Source organism: Metopolophium dirhodum, chromosome 1 (genome assembly GCF_019925205.1).
Source record: "Metopolophium dirhodum isolate CAU chromosome 1, ASM1992520v1, whole genome shotgun sequence".
In the NCBI taxonomy this organism is placed as follows: Eukaryota; Metazoa; Arthropoda; class Insecta; order Hemiptera; family Aphididae; genus Metopolophium; species Metopolophium dirhodum.
Window position 1 is genome coordinate 94,505,905 of NC_083560.1, and position 23,558 is coordinate 94,529,462.

Below are 23,558 nucleotides of genomic sequence, written 5' to 3' on the forward strand. Positions count from 1 at the left end.
TGTATAAAAATAATATTTAGGTACATTTAACATTATATTTAGTACCTATTTACAGAAAACATAAAATAATATTAGATCCGTTACATAATATAAGTAAAAATATTAATTTATTAATTGTCCGTTGTACCACCACACGGATTTCCGTGTACTACCATGTAGCCATCTGCGTACCACTATAGTGGTACGTGCATCACAGTTTGAGAACAGCTGGGACAAAGAGTCTACGAGGATAAGACGTCGGTGGTTTAGCGTGTGTCATTCAAAATGGGTAATACGACAAAACACAAATTGGAAAACTAAACAATAAAGGAATGCAATATTTAGAATTTGTAACATCCTTACGTTTCAATAATCAATAGTTGGTACAGTTTTGATCACACGGCGTTATAGATAGGCAAAATATGCATATATTGCCGTGAGATTATTTTAGTTTATTTTTCAAAGCGTACATTATTAATTATGCTCCAAAAAACCAGAAAATATTCTATCAATAATCCTTGACTTGGTAAAATGTGCTCTTTTACTTCAAATAATTTAAAAATCTGTTTACAAGGTATGATAAGAACCATAATATGTATAATTATCAAGGCTGGGCAAGTTAATGATTTTTTTTAACTCAGTTAAGTTAAGTTAATATGCACTAATAACAAAAAGTTAAAAGTTAAAAGTTAATTTAACTATAGGTTAACTCAGTTAAGTTAAAAGTTAATACACATTTTTTGTTAACTTTTTATTAAGTTAAAAAAAGTTAATTTGTTTATACAACGCTAACGTACTTAATTTTTTTCCAACCCAAAACTAAATTATAGGATATAGTGTTATTAATACTTCATACAGATTTCCATATAAGTAAGATTCGAATGATATAAATTTTTAACTTTAAACAATTTACAATACATATTTTTTGACATGAAAACAAAATAGATTGAAATAGTGAAATATTATAAAATTAAAAACAAAATAAATTAACTTAACTTACTTCTTAAAATGAAAAATAAACTCGTTAATTTCACGTTAATTAAGAAAGAAATTTAATAAGTTAGCAGTTAAGTTAATGAAAAGCCAAAAGTACCTAGTTAAGTTAAGAAGTTAAAATAAAATTAACTTTTTAACTTAACTTTAACTTTTTAACTCGTTAATGCCCAGCCTTGATAATTATTATCATGCATAATATTAATAGTATACCAATGTTTACTTTAATTTATGCTTTCACTTGAAAATAATGATTTCAGATCTTTTCTTAAGTATATTATTTAAATGCAGTCACATTTGAAACAATTAAACAATTAAAATAACTAAAGAATTCCCAGTTTAATAACAAACAAGTTGTTGAAGTATTTCTATAATTTTTAGATTCTGAGCGGAACGAGGAAGCTAGTGGTTTTACAATAGTGTTTGTTTTTTTAAAATTTTTTTTTTCATCCTGTATACAAAAGTTTTACCAGAAGAAGTTCTTCAATTTCAACATATAGTGCCTTATCTTTTAGCAAATTGGATCAAGATGGTACTTTAGAAAGGTTATTTTTCGATTTTCTCAATAGTTATTTAATGCCACGAGAAAAACTACCGACAAATAACGAAAACCGCTAAAAATAGTATTTTAATTTCTAACGCTTTGTTTATCACCATAGCAATGAATAAAAAGTAATAATATTATAATATTAATTCAACATACAGGCTATAATAAATAATAACAATATGAAAAATCCAGACTGATAAACCGTCTCCGCTCAGAATCGTTTTTCTTATACAATGATATTATATCATTGAATTCAAGTTTAATAAAATTCATTATACTTTGGCTCACTTGTAACCTACTGTACAGCAGAGCGACATCCACTTACCCGCTTTTATTTATTAAATTAAAAACATTTTTTCTTGCTACAAAATAATTACAGTTCGAGAAATGAAGAAATATGATTTTTTATGAACAATAATACAATATATTCTTAAATATGAAATATAGGCTGAATATTAGGAGAATATAGGAGAATACTATTACACTAAAATATGCTTCAATGTATAAAATAAATTTTTCCTACGTTAATATATTCTATGGATAAGTCGTCCAAATACATTAAATGTTGACTAAGTTTGTTTTTAACAAACGGAATACCTATAATTTAAGTATAAAAAAAAGCAATTAGCAATAGTATTTATTTGTATGGAAAAATTTTAATTGCTTTTAAATAAGGCTATGGTTCCGTATTCGTCCTACCGTCGGAGTACACACAACAGTGTGGTTCGAATGCGTTCTACCATTCGAAATCTAAATCAATTAAAGTCAACATTTTCTTTAAATGAAATAAGTATAAAAAAAATTTAAATCCATAAAATATAATAATTATTGTCAATAAAAAATTAATTAAAGGGCCTGCATGTAAACATTTTCCCCATCAAAAGCATGCCTTATAGAAAAAACTCCCGTCGGTAAGTGATCAAATTTCAATATTTTTTTTTTTTTTTTTGAAAAAGAAAGACTATAGGGTAAACCGGATTTTGATTTACTAAACTCTATTTCTAACCACCGTAGGCTATCAATTGATCGTTGGAGTTTAATTTGTTGGTGCTTGTCCTGGTACTGACTGAGTTCTTGGCACAATTTTTCAATTATATTGTTGTACGATTGAAGTATAAGCAATTTATTACTGTCGTATACAAAAAATTTTTTTCGTGTGTTTTAGGTTATAGAATAAACATCTTACATCCTTCACCAGTCTCGTAGTTATGAGATATATATATATATATTATCACAACTTACCAGTTTTGAAATAGCTTTGTCAGAGACAAGAGTCTAGAGAAGTCTGGTTGATCTAGGCACATGTCAAATTTATCTTTCCTCATTAATCTCTTTACAGACACAGTTAACACCCCTCTACAATAAATTGTACATTTGTAGTACTTGTTAGTTTCAAATTTCCGTTACGCGTGCCCTAATAACAACAGAGTACTGTACATCTTGCGCCATTTTTTTTTATCCTTGACGACCTTAAATAAAATTTCAGTGTCTTATCACCTAGCGACGTGCGTATATACTAACACACATATCTGTACACAAACAACACAATTATGGGTATCATATTTTAATACATTACAAACAGACGTTCACATGAACTACTGAACACAAAATTAACTTACACAATCGGTTCGAGTACAAAGGAACGAGTCCAATAATACACGTTAACATAAAATACACATTCTAATACAGATCACGTGAACAAATCCAATTACACGAAACCGACATCATGGGCCGGAAGATATTGGGTTGTGACCCCATCGCCAGATTCGTGATTCCCGGCAGTAATGACCCGACATGCGCTGAGTGCTGCAAGGTCACTGAATATGCTGTGGACCATACGGTCTTGGATTGCATGGAAGGCGCGAGACCCCTCAAGAGTGTCCGGATGATGGGCTGCTATTTAGAACCCCGCACGGTCGACGGGCACATCATGGACAAGAAAATTCTCGATTACACCAACTCGGGATCCAGGAGTCCGGGGCCGGCGGCTTACTGCGTGAGGACCACGATCGGACCACGAGCCACCGATCCTTCGATCGAAAAGAACCCCGCGTACTCGATGCCGGGAAAGAAATCCAAAAACGTGAGTGATAAATACCCCCGGCACGATATAACGATAAAACCAATAATATAACGATTTATACATGGCATAATAATATTAACTGGACGCTTCTCAGACAAACGAAGCCATATAATGTTCGACAGAAAGCACAGCTCTAAACGTTATTTTTTAACAAAAATAGTTTTACACGATTTAAAACCAATGGTTTTGAATTTTTTGTAAAATCGCCAGAATATGTACACGGTTTACGGAGGAGAAAATTATCTGTGTTAAAACGTTTTTAAGTTCAATAATTTAATCCACTAGTTTTGATAATTTATTGAAAAGTTAAAGAAAACATACATTTTTAAAATTCATAGAAAAAAATGATTTGATTGTAACAAAAAATGGCCACGATTAGCATGATAAATAATCTAAACATGGATAATATTCTCCTCTTATTGTCTATGACAATTTAGTAATTTTAGTATTATCACAGTTTACATATAAACTTTTTAATTTGTTACGTGCAATGCCGTGCAGGTTATACTATAATACAGTTATGTATTGATATAATGTAATAAAACAAGCGCAAATGGCTCAATTTTTTAGGGGGCTAAGCCCCCCCCCCAACATAATATTATTATATATAAAACATAATACTATGTACCAACTAACTTTTGAATTGGGGGACTTGGTAGAAATCTGTAGGGACACAAAGTCCCCTCAAGGGCCCAACGTTTAAGCCAATGTAACTTATAACGGTTTACTACACAGGCGTGTGGGTTCGGCCCAGGACCGGCGTACAACACCGACGGACTTAGCCGTGTAGGTCTCCACCGAGTGCCGGGTGGCCCGTTCGGCCTGCGGGCGTTTGGCTCTGGATTGGCCTGCACCCCCAGCCCCGCCGAATACTGCCTTAAGTCAGGGCTTTTAAAAATCGGCCATCGGATCGGACCAAGGCCTGGCGCGCGGGCCGGCGATCGGTCCTGTGGACCAGCGCCGAACGCGTACTATCCGTCATGCCGGGACTGTGGGCTGAAAACGTCGCTTGGACAGCGGTTCAAGCAGCCCAAGGTGTGTCCGACGCCCGGCCCCGGACAGTACGAATTACCGTCAGCCGATCTGTATCTGCCTGGCCGGTTCTCGACCGGAAAAACGATTGGAAAGAGGTTTGCCAACGGCTGCAAGCAAGTGACGCCTGGCCCAGGCGCGTACGACGGCAAAGCCGTGAAATGCTGCACCAAGTTCACGTTCGGTCAAAGGTATCCGGACACGGTGCCCACATTCAGCGTCATTGCCGACAACCAACACTTCCGGTGTTGAACGCCGTCTGAACCGAAACGCGTATCGTCTCGATTGATTAAAAAACAGCTACTATCACAATGGAAATGAATTGTTTTTAAAAAAAAATACTACAATATACACCGAAATGTAACATTATTCAACACTTTGTCCACTTACAAATGGTATTACCATTGATTATGAATACTATATTATAATAATTATTATTTTGAGTGTTCATAATCAATGGTATTACATTTTTTTTTCAATCTATATTAATAAATAATACAAAAAGTAAATTTGATCACAAAGAAAGAAAAAAAATGACAAGAAGAACGTGACTAGAGAAAATATCCAGTGATATTACTCAGTACAAAAGTTGTAATAACATAGTCTAGTCCGAGTTCAAGACTATAATATACTATATGCCTATATAGGTGTTAACTCCTCTAGATGGCGTGGGCAGGTGGCCTATCGCCGTCTCTAGCGGTGATGGCTCCGCTATCTGGCCGAGTAGTACTGTAGTAGTAAGTTAGTTGTTGCCAAAAGGCGAGTAAGGTGAGTGGTCACCTGCACTGTCTAGACCCATGCAGTGCCTTTCTTTTTGAGTGATTTATGAGTATATTCAATAAAGTGTATTTGTTAAGATTTTACTGATGTTTGTTGTTTTTTTGTTTTTGTTGCTTCCTTACTTTAGAGGGAAGTCAATATTAATTGTCAGAAGTGAGATTTGTTCCGAATAACGTAGTGCGTTAGACCGCGAGGTTTTCGAGACGATAGTGTGTGATAGTGTGATGGTTTCGACCTGAAACTGCACACGTCGAAATTGTCGTTATAACGCGCCGTTAATAAAATTATAAGAATAAGAATGTTATTTTTTTTTTTTTGTATATGTTAATATATACTAACCAGTTACAAAATATATTTGTTAAGCTCAGAAAATTGTCTATTATTTAAAAACAAATTAAAATAGTGTCCCCAAGTTTGTTTAAGTGAATGATAATATCGATTTTTCATAAGAAAAACATGAAGAAATCTCCATGTTGTTGATATTCAGTGGAACATGAGGTAAGCAGAAAAGTAAAAAAAAAACATAGAAGGAATAATTTGAGGATGACTATGGTTCAAATGCATCAGAAATGAATATAGCAAACTTACATAAAAAAAAAATGTTAAATTGTAAATACATCTAGATTAATTAATCTTAAAGTTATTTACAATATAATTTCAAAACTGCCCCAAGTTGGCCCGCTTGATGGTATTAAAAACACGATAAAACAATTTAAAAGTTCATCATAATATTGTGTTCATCTACTGTAACCTACTGGCACCCACAATAATTTATTCCGACTGAATATAGATGGATGGTCGATAATAAATTCATTACAGACCTGAATAACACATTGTAACGTGACTAAAATTATCCCCGTGGTACTTACTGAAGCTGGTATATGTGTATGGGTCATATACATATATGCCACAATATAAAGTCCGGAGAGATAAGGCGTACCCAGACCCGACCTCACACACATACAGCAAAAGATAAACAAATGTCATATCGTATTTCTTATTATATCGATATACACCTGTAAGGCCGGCACCACGGTATGCGTTACTGCCGATCTGTCAGTCGCCGTTTCGCTTCCTGACCGTGGTCATCGGCGCAACGCAGTTTTCCGTCAGGTGTGCAATGTCCCCAGCCATGGAGTAGAACAATTACATCGGCCAGGACCGTCACCCGGAAGTCCGAGGGTGGACAAACAACGCAGTTTAACAACAATAACAACAACAACAACAAAAAACAACAGCGGCTGCGACCAGGCCAATGTGATGGTGACCCTACAGGTGTCGGGTAATCAATTATATATATATATATATCCTCATGCCCATACTTCGGGTGCTACCAATGTTATCTTAACAAAATGTATAATAAACATATATAGTTTGTATGTCAAAAAGAAAATGTGTATCCAATAGTATGAAATCCACGTTTCTCCGACCTAACTCGGATCCGTGGTGGTCGGTACCCTTTTAGTGTCCGATCGTAAGGGTAACCTTACAACATATATATTACATTTAGACTTTAAATTATGTCACTCATATCTTGAGGGGATTCAATTCCGTCAGTGTATTATCAAAAGCGCACTCAGATATATTAATCAGGGGAGGAGGGAGGGGCAAAGTAAAAATAATACAGCACATATATATTTTTTTTATAAGTGATAAACCAATTAATATTAACTAAAATAGAGGTGGGCATGGCCCCCAGCATCTCCCTATGGGGCCGTTCTATTCTATCAAAAGACCTATCTTATGCCGTATATCTTAGTCATCAGATAAAACTCCTGAAAACATTTATTTGAAGTCGTCATGAAGTTAACTTGAATGAGAATTTTTCACTGTTTAGAAACTGAGCTAAGCCCTTCAAAATGTTAGATTTAAATTTTGAATATTATGAATTTTAAAATATTATAATAATTTTGAAATTTAAAAATAAAAAAGTGGTTTTTAATTAGGTAAATTACATTACGAATCAAATATGTTTTCAGAAATTTAATCGGATATACAAGTTAGTGTAACGATTATATAAATATTGATATTTTTGACCAAAAAAAACAAAAAAATAAATATTCATGTAGTGCGTTATGCATGTATGACTTGTATGAGAGAGCATTTATATTAGTATATTACATACCCTAATGTCTAATAATCACTTACTTTACGCACACATTTACAACACACGAAAATAGAAAGAAAATTGCCTATATTGAACTCCTTAAAAACGGTTGGTATCGAATTCGCTTAATTCAGTGGTACTTCGGATACCTGAAATCTTTATAATTTCTACAGCAGCTTGCATATTATTGTTTAATCCATTGCGAGAATAAAGCTAAACAATTACGGTTGAATTTATTAAGTAAAACCGCATATTAGTTCATGAAAAAACTTTTTTCTTTTAGGATATGGCCTTTATAAATAATAAAATAATAAGTCGACATGGTGGTATCCCGATGAAATTTAGTTTTATAAAAAATAGTGCCTTAAATATAAAAGTGATCAGGTTTTTTCTATAATGGATAGTTGAGTCTTATAAAATCAAGTCCTATCAAAAAAAAAACTCAAAAATAATAATATATCCTTATAATCCTTAAACATCTTAGTAAATGTTTATGGGAATCAAAATACTAGGACACTTTATAACTAAAAAAAATATTTAAAATTTTGACCTTCAGTTCATTGCCCAACAGAAGCTCGAAATAGTTTGTATTTTCGTGGAACTTATATTTTATAATCATGTATGATGTACGTTATCACTTATCAGTTTCAATCACTTAAAAATATTGTACTCTAAAGCGGCAATTCCTAATAATGTTTAGTTGTGCGAAGTGCGGAGTGCGGACCCCTATTTATGTAAACAAATTCTGAGGACCACTAAACAAGTATAAAATAAAAACTTTAAAATAAAATATTTAATTATTATAATAGTAAATTTTTATATAATTTATTATTGTTATTAACTTTTGAGTTAATACCACCTTACAGTAGAATGATGTGAATAGGTTTGTAGTATTAAAATAAAATAGGCAACAGTTTAAAATTAATCTAAATGTTTTGAAAATGTTATTGTGTTTAGAAAATAAATTATTATACGTAAAAGTATTAATTACAAATAGTTAATTTGAATTACAACAAATTAACTAAAATTGTTATTCTTTGTTAAAATACCTATCTAATTTTGTACAAAATTAATCTTCAAATGCTTATAATAAAAGTCCGTGGCTATATAAATTAAATATTTTGTAAATAATTTTAATAACAGTTTATGAGTCACCCTGTATTACATTGTCAAGCTTTTTGACCGACCAATTTTTTTTTTGGCCGATATTTATAAAAATAAAGAGGTAGGCAAGTGGATATTGTTCCACTGTAGAGAATTCAATGATAAATATTGCATATGAAAAATGATTCTCATCGAAGACCTCAGTGTGACCTTATTAACAGACCCCTGTTAACGTAGTATGGTGTGAATAGGTTCCTAGTCAAAATAATTAATTGGCATAGCTTAAAATTAATATAAATGTTTTAAATATTTCACTGTGTATAATATAAAATAGAATAATATGAGCAAAAGTTAAAAGTCCCCACAAATAGTAATTCTGAATAACGCAACAAAATAACTAAAATCGTTAAACTTCGTTTAAATATCTATAGTTTTGTACAAATTCGAATTTAAATTGCCTATAAAAATACTATATATTTCTTTAATACTTTGATATCATATATTTTTTTAGATTATGAGGCTAATAAATAATCTCCTTATGAGGAACCATACATGACATTTTCATGCTTTAGCTATTAAAATTGAATATTTTATACATTTTTAACTACAATATAATTTGCAAATTTTCGTGATTTTGACGAATGTTGTCTATGTAATATTTAATATTTTTTAATAGCGAACCTAATATTAAATTTCCAAGCTATTTGACCGAACGAAATTTTTTTTGTATCGACATTTATAGAAAATATAAAAAATGTTTCAAATGTCTTTGCTCAAATATTAGCTCTTTTGAAAACTATAACATATGTATAGGAAATGGTAATGTTAACATTTATAACTTTTATAAACGGATTCATAGCTTATTGTGCGGGCAGGTACCATGGTATAGACAAATACCACGCAAATGCTAGAAGTCTATAGCCCTGTTGTTGAGTTCTATAATAATATGCCATTCAATCAGATATTTGATTGGGAATTAACAGGACGTAAGAACAAAACTGCAGTTTAATAATATAATATTATTGTAACGTATCGAACGCACACTTAGGAACAATTGAACCGCCGGACACATGCCACCATAGCTATTATATTGTGTGGACCGTAGACGAATATAATTGAAACCACTTCACTATAAATTATATGATGATATTGTATTACCTACCTATTATACGAAATGGTTAGTTTCTCATTGACTAGACCGATTCAATAGCGTATAGAAACAGCGACTAGAAATACCTCGACGTTCATTAGTATACAGACGAAAATATTTGTATTGTTAGTTTTTGTAACTCATAGAATAGTTTGGTAAGAAAAAAATCACGATATCGATTAAAAACCAACGAACCGGTTGTTTAAAATATTCAGGAGATTAAAAAAAACCAAAAAATTGTATGATATTCAATTATTGGAATAATCCGCCCGTATAGGCATTTCTAAGAAAACAAAATAAATAACTCAAATTCTTATTGTCGACTTAATTTTGTTTATTACCAACTGTTATTTTTGTTTCACCGAATAATATTAAAAAAAAAAAAAAACGTTAACTTGATTTTACTTTTTAAAAATTTAATTAATTAAACAATGATGTGTATTTTAAGTTGAAAATAAATAATAATAATAATAATAATAATAATAATAAATAGATAATTATTATAAGGAACAGAATATGAAAGGATATTCAACTAATTGATGAATATAATATGAATATTACATGTACAATAGTAGGTATACATAAACGCATAACATTAGTTTTCTTTTTCCAGACTTATAAATATGGTAACTACTTATCTTATAGTTATATTAATGTAGTAACATTTTAGTTTTAGATTAAATAAACCATAAACGTAATAAAAAGATTTTTGTTTCTTTAAAAAAATTAGTATATTTAAGTATTAGTGGGTTTGACGGTTATTTTTTATGTAAATACATTTATATTCTTTATAAAACCAAACTTTATTAAAATAATAAAATTACTTTATTAAGTTGTTCAATAAAATCATTAGCAATTACAAAAAATTAAATTAATCATTTGATAAAATTATTTTTTTTTTGCTTTAATATTAGCAAAATCAACTAAAATTTTTTCGATATCTATTTCTTATGTTCATTGTTTTTTGATGTCGATCATTATAATGTTAGATCATCAATCTTGACTAGTAGAATTTCTCAAATACTTTTTATTAGCTTCAATTTGGAAAAATAACGTTCGACAAAAGACACAGTTCCTAGTAAACTAAAAAAAGTCTTAAAAATCAATTTTATGTGTTCCCTTGCCGAATGTTTATGCAATGCAACAAATCCTAAAAATAATTCTTTTATATCTATTTTCTGTTGGATATGATCAAGACTAGTACCTATATCATAAACTACTATAGTAATGTCTTGAGTTGAATCAATAATCAGAGTAAAAGTCTTACTGTCCATAAAAATGTCCTTCACAAGTTTCATTATTTTAATTTCCATCATTACCTCGTAATTTTACCAATTGTATAGTATTTGGTAACTTACAAAATTTAAAATATTGTACTTCTAAATTCATTCACAGAAATTTTAGAACAATTTCAAATTTAGGTATATGTATTAATATAATTTAGTGGCAAAGTCTGATGGCCAATTATAAAATTACGAGGCTTATGTGGGGGTGCCACTAATTACAGCACTGAATACAATATATTATATTTGATAGTTGCAATGGCCAATGCCTTCACATGCACTACATCGGATCGGTGATACTATGAAAACTACATTTCTAAGGTGGTATACAATTTGAAAATTCTATAAACAAAAAACACAGTTATTACAAAATAGATTACAGATTACAAAAATATAAAAAGATTTTTTAAGTCTTAAACAAAAAAAACCAAGAATTTAAATATTAGATATTAATTAATTGTCCTTTTCTAAAATCAAAACTTAATTTATAAACACATACCTATGTATGTACCTATAACGTACCCACACATAAAGTTTATACATTTTCAACGATGTGCCTATATACCTTATACCTTAACCTTACCTATATACCTTACCAATACTTCATCTTCCTTCAAAAAATTTCGTCATTGTTTTTTGACTGGTACAATATTTTTTAAAGTTCAATAATATCATTATTGTTCAAAACATAAAGTATAGCACTTATCACAACACATCACACTTTATAATTTACTTTTAATAGGAAGCGCCATCAATCAATCAATCTATACATTTATTTGCGCTGAATCCCACACAGCATTGGGAAAATGATAATATTTTGTGAATGTGGTTGAATAATGAATAATTGACTAATAATATTTTATAAATATTTTCTTCTTATGATAAAAAAATATTGTACTATATGATTGCATAAAAATGTTGACTTAATATTTTTATAAAGTTTCCGTTAAAATGTTTTTTTGAAAATATATGATTAAAATATTTTGTAAATGTTTTTTATATAATATTTTCAAATATATGAACTTTCGGCGCAATGATAATATAACTAAAATATTTCCTAATTATTTACGCAACTTTTAAAAATATTTTGACAACTAAATTATTTTCCTGAAAATATTTTTACTATAGTTGGGAAACATATTTATGCTGTATGGGATAAGCATGGGTGACCATAATCATCCTCTATAATCTAATTATTGCGCAACAACATTGTTGGAGTTGACTACTTTTAAATGAATTAGTATTTAAATATATTAAAAATTTTAATTTTTTTCAAAATGTCATTAAAGTTGCATACATCAAACCCCTTAAATATTGGACGTGTGACGTCTTCTTCATCATTTTTGTAGGATAAGATCTACAAAAGACTGGAATACATATGTCAAAAGTATCTTTACTTACGTAATTGCAATAATCATTTTAAAAGCATTATATTAAGATGGGCATTTTTTATTTAATAAAAAAATGAACATGATTGGACATTTAACTTAACTACAAAAAAAAAAAAATAATGAAAAACGGGAATTTTTACTCTAAATCGATTTTTGACAAATGGTAGTTGAAAAATATTTAAAATACAGTCACAATTTTTTTTTAATAAGCATTTAAACGTTCATAGTTTGACAAAATACGTAAAAATTACGAAAATTTTCAAATTATTTTGTTCATAAAAATTTTCTAATATTAGATATAATAATCTAAGATTTGAACGTTTAATAACATTTTTCTCATAAGTTTGTCTACCTTCATCAAAAAAATAAATCTCTTCCAGAAAATTAAATTAAATTTTTTAGAGCTTTTGAAGTTAAAATTGTTCATGTGGCGATTTGCTTAATTTGTCGTAATTCAAAAACAAATAACCAGGGCTTTGCACCCCAACGAACCTGAAACCTTAAACTCGAATAAATAGTATAATACAAAACCTGTATATACAAAACCGATTGAAAAAAAAATACCCAAATGAACCAGAAACCTGAATGAAATGTTTGGGTTTACCCGACACCCGAATTATTAAATCATAAAAAAAATTAAGTGGCATATCAATTTGTATGTATTTTTTGCAACTAATGCAACTAAGAAGATAGTGGCTAGTTAGCATAATATGATTTACATGTTTATCTGAAAGTCGAATGAAACAATCACTAATCACTAATCAGTGACGACAAGTTATATCGATAAAACATAATATCATGTTTCATAGATATTAACCAAACGTCCACACTGTATTTTTACCTCAACGATATTTAGTAAGTAACAATTAATAAAATATTTAATTAAAAATTAAAAAAGCCCTATATGCTATAGATCATTCAACCGTTGTTTTATTTGATTTTACAATGTGCATTCTACAATAATAGTAATTGTGTTGTCCAACATACTTAAAAATAACCATAACGAAATATGACGTTTAATCAAAATATGTAATAAGCGAGAACTTTCTTCGGTAGAAAAAAGACCTAGTAAATAGGTACTAAGTAATAATTAATATTAACTAAATATTTTAATATGATATTAATTTTTTTTCTTTACGTTTACCTTAAAAATAAAATCAGATTACTATATCAAATTTGGTTTTACGGCAAAAGATCGAACGTAAATGAGCGAATGAAAAAGACAGAAAAAAAAATTTAGTGAATAAAAATATTATCGAAAACATAAAGTCTGAAAAAAATATAACATTATAATATTATGTTCATATTTATCTTAACTTATTAAATACTGAATTAATACATATTTTATATGTGTATAAAATAAAATTTAAATAAAATCATATAAAAAGTATAATATATAATTAAAATAAATTATGTTCAAATTTGTCATACTTGCAATGAAAAATTATACGAGATACCTTTTAATATTGAATTGTCGGAATATTATAAATATTATAGATCGCCAACAATATTTTTTAATTTTTCCGCAGAATCGTTATATGTATATTTTTTATTGGACGTACATATAACACTATTAATTTGATCTAACTGTATATCTACCAACGTCTGTTGATTTTAAAGGGCTTTTATGAACTTTCAAATTGTTGGATTACACGACCCTAATAGACAATAATTGAAATCATCGAGAATTTGAGGATAAGGTGGAGCTAAGCAATTTCTTTGTCTCGTTCTTTGAATGGTACGTTTCAAATGTGCGATCTGTGGAAGTGCACAAAAAACAATTGGAATTACAGAAGATGATGACTCACTAATTATGACTCCAGCAGGATTATCTTGAGTTTCAACGGCATGATTTTTAATATTTTCGACTTCTACTTTCGCTCAATTTTTAATTATAACGGCAACATGATTATGATCGGAACGGCCTTTAATAATTTCTTCGTATTTTAAATTCAAACGCCCTTTACATAGTTTGTCTGTACATCGCCAATATTCGACATCTTTAAGTATTATTTTTTTCCGATATAAGAAACTATTTAACTGTAGGAAAAGCATTTTCCTTGCTATATGATTGAATATTCTGCATTACTCAAACACGTTGAAGAACACATTAATATAAGAACACCGTCGGACGACTAAAATGACAAATTCAATCTAGATACGAAGACACTGACTTGGATAAGACAAATAACGTAATCTTATTGAATCGTTATCATCGCAGACTCATCGAATTCTAAAATTTGGTAATCGCTCTTTTTCATTCGCGCATTTACGCTCGGTTTTTTTGCATATTTCTATTAAAAATTTGAAGCTTTCACAATGTTAAAAAAATATTCAATTTATTATAGATTAGAAATAAATTTGCTAGTCTTAGCAAGCACATAATATTATTACATCGTCTGAATTTTTTTTTTAGTTTATCAGGAAACACTAATATTATTTTGTTTGCCTTTACTTATTCCATTTAGTATCTACGTGATTCAGCAGAAGTGAACTTACTATACGCGTAGGTAGGTATACTATGCAGGGAAAGTGTGGCGAAAGTTTGCAGTAAGTACTTATAGTACCCCTTCGTATATCGACGGCCATCGAAGCGGGTTTACACGAAATTATATTTGAATTTTCGTTTTGAAATGCAAAGCTTATTGTATTGCGTATAGGTACTAAACTACAAAAGTAAATCAAAAATCGATAAAAAAAAAATATATATATAAAAATACCTAAACGCAGTTATACGCCCGCGAAATAATTGTTGGAAACCGGCTAAAAAAAATATTATGAATATTCCGTTGGAGTATTGACGGAGTATTTTCTAACAATAATAACGAGTAACGTTCACGATTCATTCACCTGCACTATACGGTGCAATACCAAGGTGAATGCCATACGAACACGCGTTCCACTGCACCTAGAAATTATATTATTATATACTTGCTACGCACATTAGGTACGTGTATACATATATATATATAATATTATTATTTTATTATGTATATAGAAATAAACCGAAAATAAGGTTACCGGCCGCGCGTGTACACGTTGCTACGCATAATATAATGCGACTCGACTGTAATAAAACAAGTAGGTAGATAATTTTAATGACGTACCATATTATTGAGTGCCTGCATATTATATACGGCCACGACGATTTCGGAATATATTATAGGTATCCAGTACCCGGTATGTGTTATTCGTCGGGCGCGGGTTTTTTTTTTTTTTTATTTTTAAGAGTGACAACCTTTAAAACGTCGTGCACCTACCTATTTGGTGAATTCGAATATAATTTGGATATCTGCCTATAATATATTATTATAATAAGGATACGCGTTATCTATTAATTATTTACAGTTATATTATATCGTGCGTACCTGCAGTATAATATATTATATATGTGTATGTATAGGTACCAGATGCATTATAATATTATACCAATTATATAGGTAGGTACGCGTTTCGTTTTTCCGTTCGCTCATTTCGAATCCCCACGAAACCGTATATACAGAGTGATTAATTAATTAATTAATTTGATAATGAATTTATTCAAATCATGATTTTCAGAAAAAGGTATTGAGTGCGTGTAAGTGGCTTAAGGGTCAGACAAAGCGAACCATTATATTGTTGTCTAATATGAGTATTTGGATTTTTTATGCAACCAATGAGTTTCATATTGTGGCGATGCAAACTTCATTATTTTTAAAAAATATAAACCATCCTTTCTTATTGTAAACAAGCGAATATTACCTGAGATTCGCCAAGGGGCCGATGTAACAGATATACGAATTAAACATATTATAACATTATAAATGTTGTATATCCACAGGCATTGATTTTATATAGTATTATACGATTTATTATTCTCCGAGTTATATATAATTATTTTCTTTTATTTAAATTTTATATTGTTTACAAAATCATTTTAAATCTATCATTGTCAATGTTATAAACGAGGTGCGTACAAAATCGTCTATATTTAGTGGGTTACAATTACTATAGACTATCGACTAAAATTTACTTTCCCATTAATGATAATAATAAAAAAACTCATTAATCTCATTGATTATAACATAACCTTTTACCTAATAATTTTCAAAACATCAATATACATATTTTTATGAAGTGCAAAGGAAATCTGGTGATATCTATGTTTTGTCAAAAATCTACTGGTTTAGGTACGATTGTATCGTAATGGCTAATGGGGTTTCCCTATCGTGTAGCACTCCTAAGTCCCAAATGTATTAAATCTATCATACTAAGAAACAACATATTAAAATGTTATAAAACATTAGGTAAAAAATTTAAAATAATTTTTAGAATCAAAATAAGACCAGAACCGATATTAGGTATATTGATAAAAATCTGATATCAAGTTTAACAATATATTTCCGTTAAAATAAACCATACTAAAAAACATAAATAAATGACAAAAAACGTTAAAATACAAAACATTTTTTTTTTTTTTTTTTTCAAACATTACCTAAATATTGGAAAAATAATTGATAAACCGCAAAATTTGATATAGTTACCCTTGGAAAGCTGCTTTGTTCTACACTTTTCTATGTGAGTTACAACCTTCTTGAGACTAGAAAATATCTATACTAAACTTCAAGTGGATCGGTCCCGTGGTTCAATAAAAAAACTCGTAACAACGGAAAAGTGAACAGGTAACTCTATTTTATAGATAAAACGAAATTGTTGATGTATATTGTTTATTATGTTAGCTTCAAATACGTAAATGTTAAGGCATTCAGATTGATATAATAAAAATTCAGATATTTTTGGTAAGATTAGATTGATTTGAAAATAACGTTAATGTTTATTAATTTCAGGCAATGATATATTTAGCCATATTTCCTAGGCAATGACGATAATCCCGCCTTCTTCACCCATAATTGATAAAAATGTTTGTTCAATTAGAAATGGCTAACCGGCCCACCCAGTGCGTTGTAAAATCGATTTATCTAATCAGTTGAAACCTTTAGTCCATAACAATAACTTACTTTCGGACTCTGTAATATTATGTCGACAATTGTACAGTGTTAAGTAAGTAATAGCTTTCTACCGGATATATATTATATTATCTATATTATAGAGTAGGCACTAGGCAGGGCTTGAATTCTAAATGAATATTTTCGATTTAATTTTCAGTTTTACTTATCAACATATGATTTTTCTAATTTCAATTTAAAATCAATATAATATTATGATGTTAAACAAATTAGCAATATATTCTGATATAAATTATTGATTTTAGTTTTTTTTAATTTTTTATATAATTTACAAACATTTTGCATTTTTGTATTTATTTTTGATTTTTTAAAAGATATACCTGATCTTCTAAACCCATTATAAAAATTGACTATTATCTGTAGTACTTTCTGAGTTTTTAACAACTCGTTCAAATTTCGATTTATATACCTATTATGATTTGTGTTATAGTCAATTATGTAATTTAAGTAATTTAAATAATTTACGCAAATTCCTCGACAGAAAATACAGATAATGTTGTAAATATAAAATATTTTGTTAATACCTACATTTATAACTAATTATGTCTAGAAAATTAATACTTTCTATTGGTAAACAAAGTTGATAATTATTATGTTTAACAAAATATTTGAATTTAGAATGACGTTGCATAGTGCACAGAAAATTCGATTGACTGAAGGTGGGTAGAGGGTACCTACCTTAATAATATATGTTATGCAATGCCCTAGTACGTGTGTGCATATAAATCGAGATAATGGACAATTAATTTGTTATAATATTTATACGCACTATTATCCTTAGTGCACATAGATTGCTGACTCAGAAACTACTACCACAAATTTTGATTAGGATACCTACTTTTTTTTTTTTCCAGTTTTGAACCGACGGCGCCGCGGGGACTGCTTTAGCATTACGTCCGCGACGCCTATTAGGATACCTACTTAAAAAAAAAAAATGATACCATTTACAGTTTACAGTAAAAAAGGGTCGTGGTCCTCATTTGAAAGAAAACCGTTTGTATCGCCACCACAGGATAATAATTCTATTTAAATGGTATACAAATGTAATCGTAGATGTTCTGAATATCAGAATTTGAATAAAAAGCATTACTAAAGGATAAACGGGTGGTATACCAACACCGCAGTGGACGCAGTGTGGGTGAAGATTGTTCTTAGAGTCGCCCTGTATACGCCACTACGATTGCTTTAATATGGTGTGCACGGGATGTGTTGCTCTCGAACTCGCTTCATTAATGAAAATATCGGTACACCTATGATATATAATATTACACTTGTACGAGGTATATAATATGAGACGGTGTGGCGGTGCAGGTTTCATATCGCGGTATTTACCGCAGCTGTATATAGGTATACGCGTTAAGTACCTGTACGGTTTTCATAAATAATTCATTAGCAACAACGGCGATAAATTTAAGGTATCGCAGGTACACGGGTATACGACACGCTGTTGTATTACTTTTAATACTCGCACATAGGTCGTAGGTATATAGGAAATAGGCATACGAGACCATATTATAATATATAGATGGTACACGGCCATGCCTATATTTTATACGCACGTGCACTGCTCATATTGAGTTTAATAATATTATTACGTTTTTAACTCGTATCAATAAAAATGTAAAACAGCTTTCTCGTCCCGCTCAGGTATATAATATATATATATATATATTATGTGTATATTGTGAGACTGTGCTTGAACGCTATTGGTCGTGTCGTCGGTTGCATTTACGAGTAAATATATATACCGGGTGGTGATCCATTTGGCGTCAGACGCACTCGTTGTTTCAAAAAAACTATATTTACGTTTTTAAAAATATTTTTTACTATTTTTATCTTCATAAATTTTAATTCTTTTTTGGAGACATACTAAAAGCTGTAATAAACTACTTGTCTCCAAAATTTGATTTTTATGGATCGAAATCATACTCCGAATGATATTCTGCTTTGGAATATGAAATTAAAATACAAAAGTTTTAATTAAAACTTAAACGAAAACGATAACTGACGAATGGAAGTAAAAAATAAATTATTTTTTTTTCTCCAAAAACGCAGTCGTTTCGTAACGACTTAAGAATCACGAAGAAGATATAATATATTTTCAAAAACGTTATTGCAGTGCGTTCTTAAAGTGTCTAACGTTAAATGGATCACCCCGTATATGCGTGTTTGTGTGTACAGCTGGTTGAAAGGTAGGTAGGAATTATAATAATATGACCTGTGCAGATGACGGTTTTTTCTCTCTCCTATTTCACGCGTACATTATATTATACGATTTCGTATGTGTACACACGCGAGACGCATTATCATCGTACTATCTGCTGCAAATGCAGTTCGTACCTACCTATATGTAGAGGCACACGACAAGACTAATATTTTTCTCGTTCGCGGGAGAAATCACATTTCTGGTCGCGTCCGAAAACCGCACGCTCATGGTTATAGGTTAGTGCGCTTGTATAAACTCTCCCGATTTTTAATGACCAGTAAACTCTCCCGGGTCTAGTACCAGCATTACCTGAAGGGTATATTATTATTATGTAAACTCTCCCGACTAAGTCCAGGTCGATAGACAAATTAATCCGCAAACTATATTCGACTTGTTGTATAGCAAAATACACCGCACAGTATTTTTAACTTGCAGGCCATAATTCCGAATTCATAAATTCCGAAAAAATGTTAAATGTTAACCAAGTTAGGTAGGAGCGCTATATTTTGCAAAACGACAAAATTACTTTTTTTCACGAATAACATGACATTGTTATGTAAATATGTAAATAATAAATAATATATTTTACATTTAAAAATATATACATTTTTAAGTAATTATACAATGTTTAGTTTTTCAATCATATATGATCACCAGCTATATTTTTCCTAAGATGGAAATATAGAAAAGAAATATTGACTACTTTTATAAAAAATATTATCCTATATAGTTGAATGAAAGTCTTGGATTGGACTTGGATATAATAAAAATATAATATTATAAGTAGGTATCTCATAAAGATGTAAGTTGTTTGTGATAAATTAATATAAACAAAAGGTTGTCAAAAATGTTATTTACTCAAGTAGGATGTATTTAATATTATATATCTGGTCATGTAGGTAATAAAAATACAAATTATCTCTAGTGAAAATAATACCAATTTAATTTTTATAAGATTTTTTTATTGGCCCTTTCTTACAAACTTTTAAAAATCCTAACTATGCCACTGCTAGTTTGTGCAAAATTTTAAATTTTAAACTTCAAACTGTATATAGGTAATCATAAATTATTCTCTCGTTGAGAATGATATTTAACGATTATCAAATCCAAAAATTAATTTAATTTACAATATTAACAGAGTAAGTAAGTTGTAGTTCTTCATTAAGTTTTATTCGTTTTTTGCTCTAAGCAAAACAATACGAAAAAAAATAATGGTAATGTAAATCAGTTAAGAACCAAAAATGTCTACAGATTTAATCTTTTGTTTGTTAATATATTTTTTTCACTTAGTTATGGTTGTTTTATGGACATTATGGTTGATACAGTAACCATAGGCGGAAATCCATTGAAAAAGTTGAGGGGGCTACGATTTTTCTCATAAATTTTACTGAACAACTGAACAGAAATATAAAATTACTGTCCAATTATTTTTTTTTTATACTTGAAATTTAATAATATAAATATTTTATAACATATATAATAATATAGTATAGGTACTGTTTAAGGAAAAAAAATACTATAAAATAACAGTCTTGTTGAATATATCTTATTACAATAAATGCTTTATTTTAAAACCATCATCCTTGAGGATTTGGAAAATTCGTTTAAAATACATTCAGTATCAATATTTTTTGTTACATCCTTCTCTATGTGAAGAATAGAAAGGTTTGTAAAGCGTTCTTGATGCATAGAAGTTCTTACCCACGTCTTTATTCTTCGCATAGCCGAAAAAGATCGCTCACATGTTGCAGAGCTGACTGGTAAAGTAAGTGCTACTTGTAACATTTTGTAAATATTTGGAAAAATTTCTTTTTTTATTGTTGTTTTCAAATCGTCAGTGTTAAAATCGTTGTTGATTTTATTTATGCAATTTCTAGCAACAGTATCGCTCATTCCACCAATTGTTTTAATTTTGAGCCCCAACTTTTTTTGCATGTCGATGAGTCGTTAATTTTTTGTGGGATAAGAAAAATGAACATATAAACTATCTAATGTATTGAATAGACATCTAGTTTCCTTAAATAATAATTAAAAATATGTAACATATTAAATTATAATTCTATTTTACTAAATTTTACAATACTTCTTTTACACTTACTTTCACAAATTTGCACATATCGACAACAACCAAATTAACACGGTGGGCCATACAATGAGTATAAACTGCGCAAGAATATTTATTTTGGATTTTAGCTTGTACACCATTAAATTTTCCAGCCATAACACTGGCCCCATCATATGATTGACCAATAATTTGATATAATTTTATATATTTTGTTTCATTCGACGGATGATAAAACAAATCACTATAGGACAGTGTTCGGAGTGTTCCAACTTATAATTTTAATTTTCGTATAAATATTATACAAACAAATGTATAGTATAAAAAATTATTATGTGTTATATTTCTTGTTTTTTAAGAATATAATACATGAAATGAAACTACAAAATTGTTATGTTTGCAAGAAGGTTTGGGGGGGGCTTGGTAGGCTTTTGGGGGGGGGGGGCTAAGCCCCCTTGATTTCCGCCAATGACAGTGACATTTGAATGGATATAAAATTGTACTTTTTGGTTATCACTAGTTGGTTGTAACTGGTAACGTGGATGGATCATGTTGTTTTAACACTATTGAGATTTATATTATAAGACAATTTTTTAAATTATATTGAATTTGAACCATTTAAAAATTCTGCATAACTCTTTAAAAATCGGAAAGTAAAATTATCAGTTGGAGGGCCAGCTACATAATTTATTCCATCTACTTCACTATCATACCTCCATCAACATTTTGACTTGGGACTTAACTGGAACTATTTTAAAACATAGTTTATCAAATTTGGAACTTCATAATTTTCTCGGTTATGTTTATAATATTAAAAAAAATAATTATATTCGATGACAAAATAATTACAGTATGGGTTTGAAAATATAATTAATATAATATTATTTACCCAATTATGGCAGTAGTATGTACTATGGCACTTACATTATTAAATTTTACTGTGAGTTGATAACGAACCTTACCCGATTTTATAGAACTATTTTGTTTTTAGTTTGAAAATTAAATTATGAAATCCAATTGATTTGGAATAATTTATGATACTATTTACTAATGTAATTAATTTAATTAAAAATATAATACATACACTTTTGAACTATGGTTAATGGTCATAATGACTAACTACGTCTAATAAAGGTCAAGGCCGCTGTACAAATAAAATAATATTTGAGTACAACAATTCGAATGGTGTCTTTATTTTATATATTATAATTGTTTGAAGTTATGTTACTAACTAATCACTTCAAAATTGGTTCGAAAAATAACAGCACAGTTAACGAAAACTGTATAATATAGCTTTGCAGTTGCCAATATGCTGACTATCGAATTTGTTTAACAACAATAAATTATAAAAATTGGTACACATGGTGACATTGTATAGTTTTATTGAACTGAAACCTAAAGTATGCTAAAGATGATATAAATATAATTAATTGGGACAGCAGTATAGTTTAAATAAAATCGAATAACCAAAATTGGGAAAAATATCATACGATGTTTTAAAAAAGATTAAAAAATCATCCAAAGAATCAAAAACGATAACTGAAAAGATTGTGAAGTTCCAAATTGGGAAAACTTGGTTTCAAATAGTTCCAATTAAGTTTCAAAATATATTGGTGTTGGTTTAAGTAGATAGGGCAAATACTTTCTGAGAAATATATTGAGTTACAATCTTGGAAAATCAGCTTATAAAAATGTCCAAAATAAAGTTCAAAGTCAAAATTACAATATGGAGGGGGCATTTTATTAATGCAATTTTTTACAACAGAAAGTCGACACTTTTAACTGTGCAATACTGTTTTTCAAAATTTTTATCGATAGAAGGTGCTAGTACATAA

At 29.6% G+C, this 23,558-nt stretch overlaps 1 protein-coding gene across 1 annotated transcript; it reads left to right on the top strand.

Annotated features, from left to right (window-relative positions):
* Nucleotides 1-3,245: 3,245 nt before the first annotated feature.
* Nucleotides 3,246-4,886, top strand: LOC132934465 (ciliary microtubule associated protein 1A-like). Its single transcript, XM_061000766.1, has 2 exons — nt 3,246-3,602; nt 4,338-4,886. The coding sequence occupies exons 1-2, from the start codon at nt 3,246-3,248 to the stop codon at nt 4,884-4,886; spliced, it is 906 nt and encodes a 301-aa protein (XP_060856749.1).
* Nucleotides 4,887-23,558: the final 18,672 nt, after the last annotated feature.

Bases quoted from the DNA above. Each gene is read 5' to 3' on its own strand.
- LOC132934465 (XM_061000766.1), top strand. From the start codon at position 3,246: ATGGGCCGGAAGATATTGGGTTGTGACCCCATCGCCAGATTCGTGATT. The intron at 3,603-4,337 runs GTGAGTGATAAA...TTTACTACACAG, and splicing joins CGGGAAAGAAATCCAAAAAC to GCGTGTGGGTTCGGCCCAGG.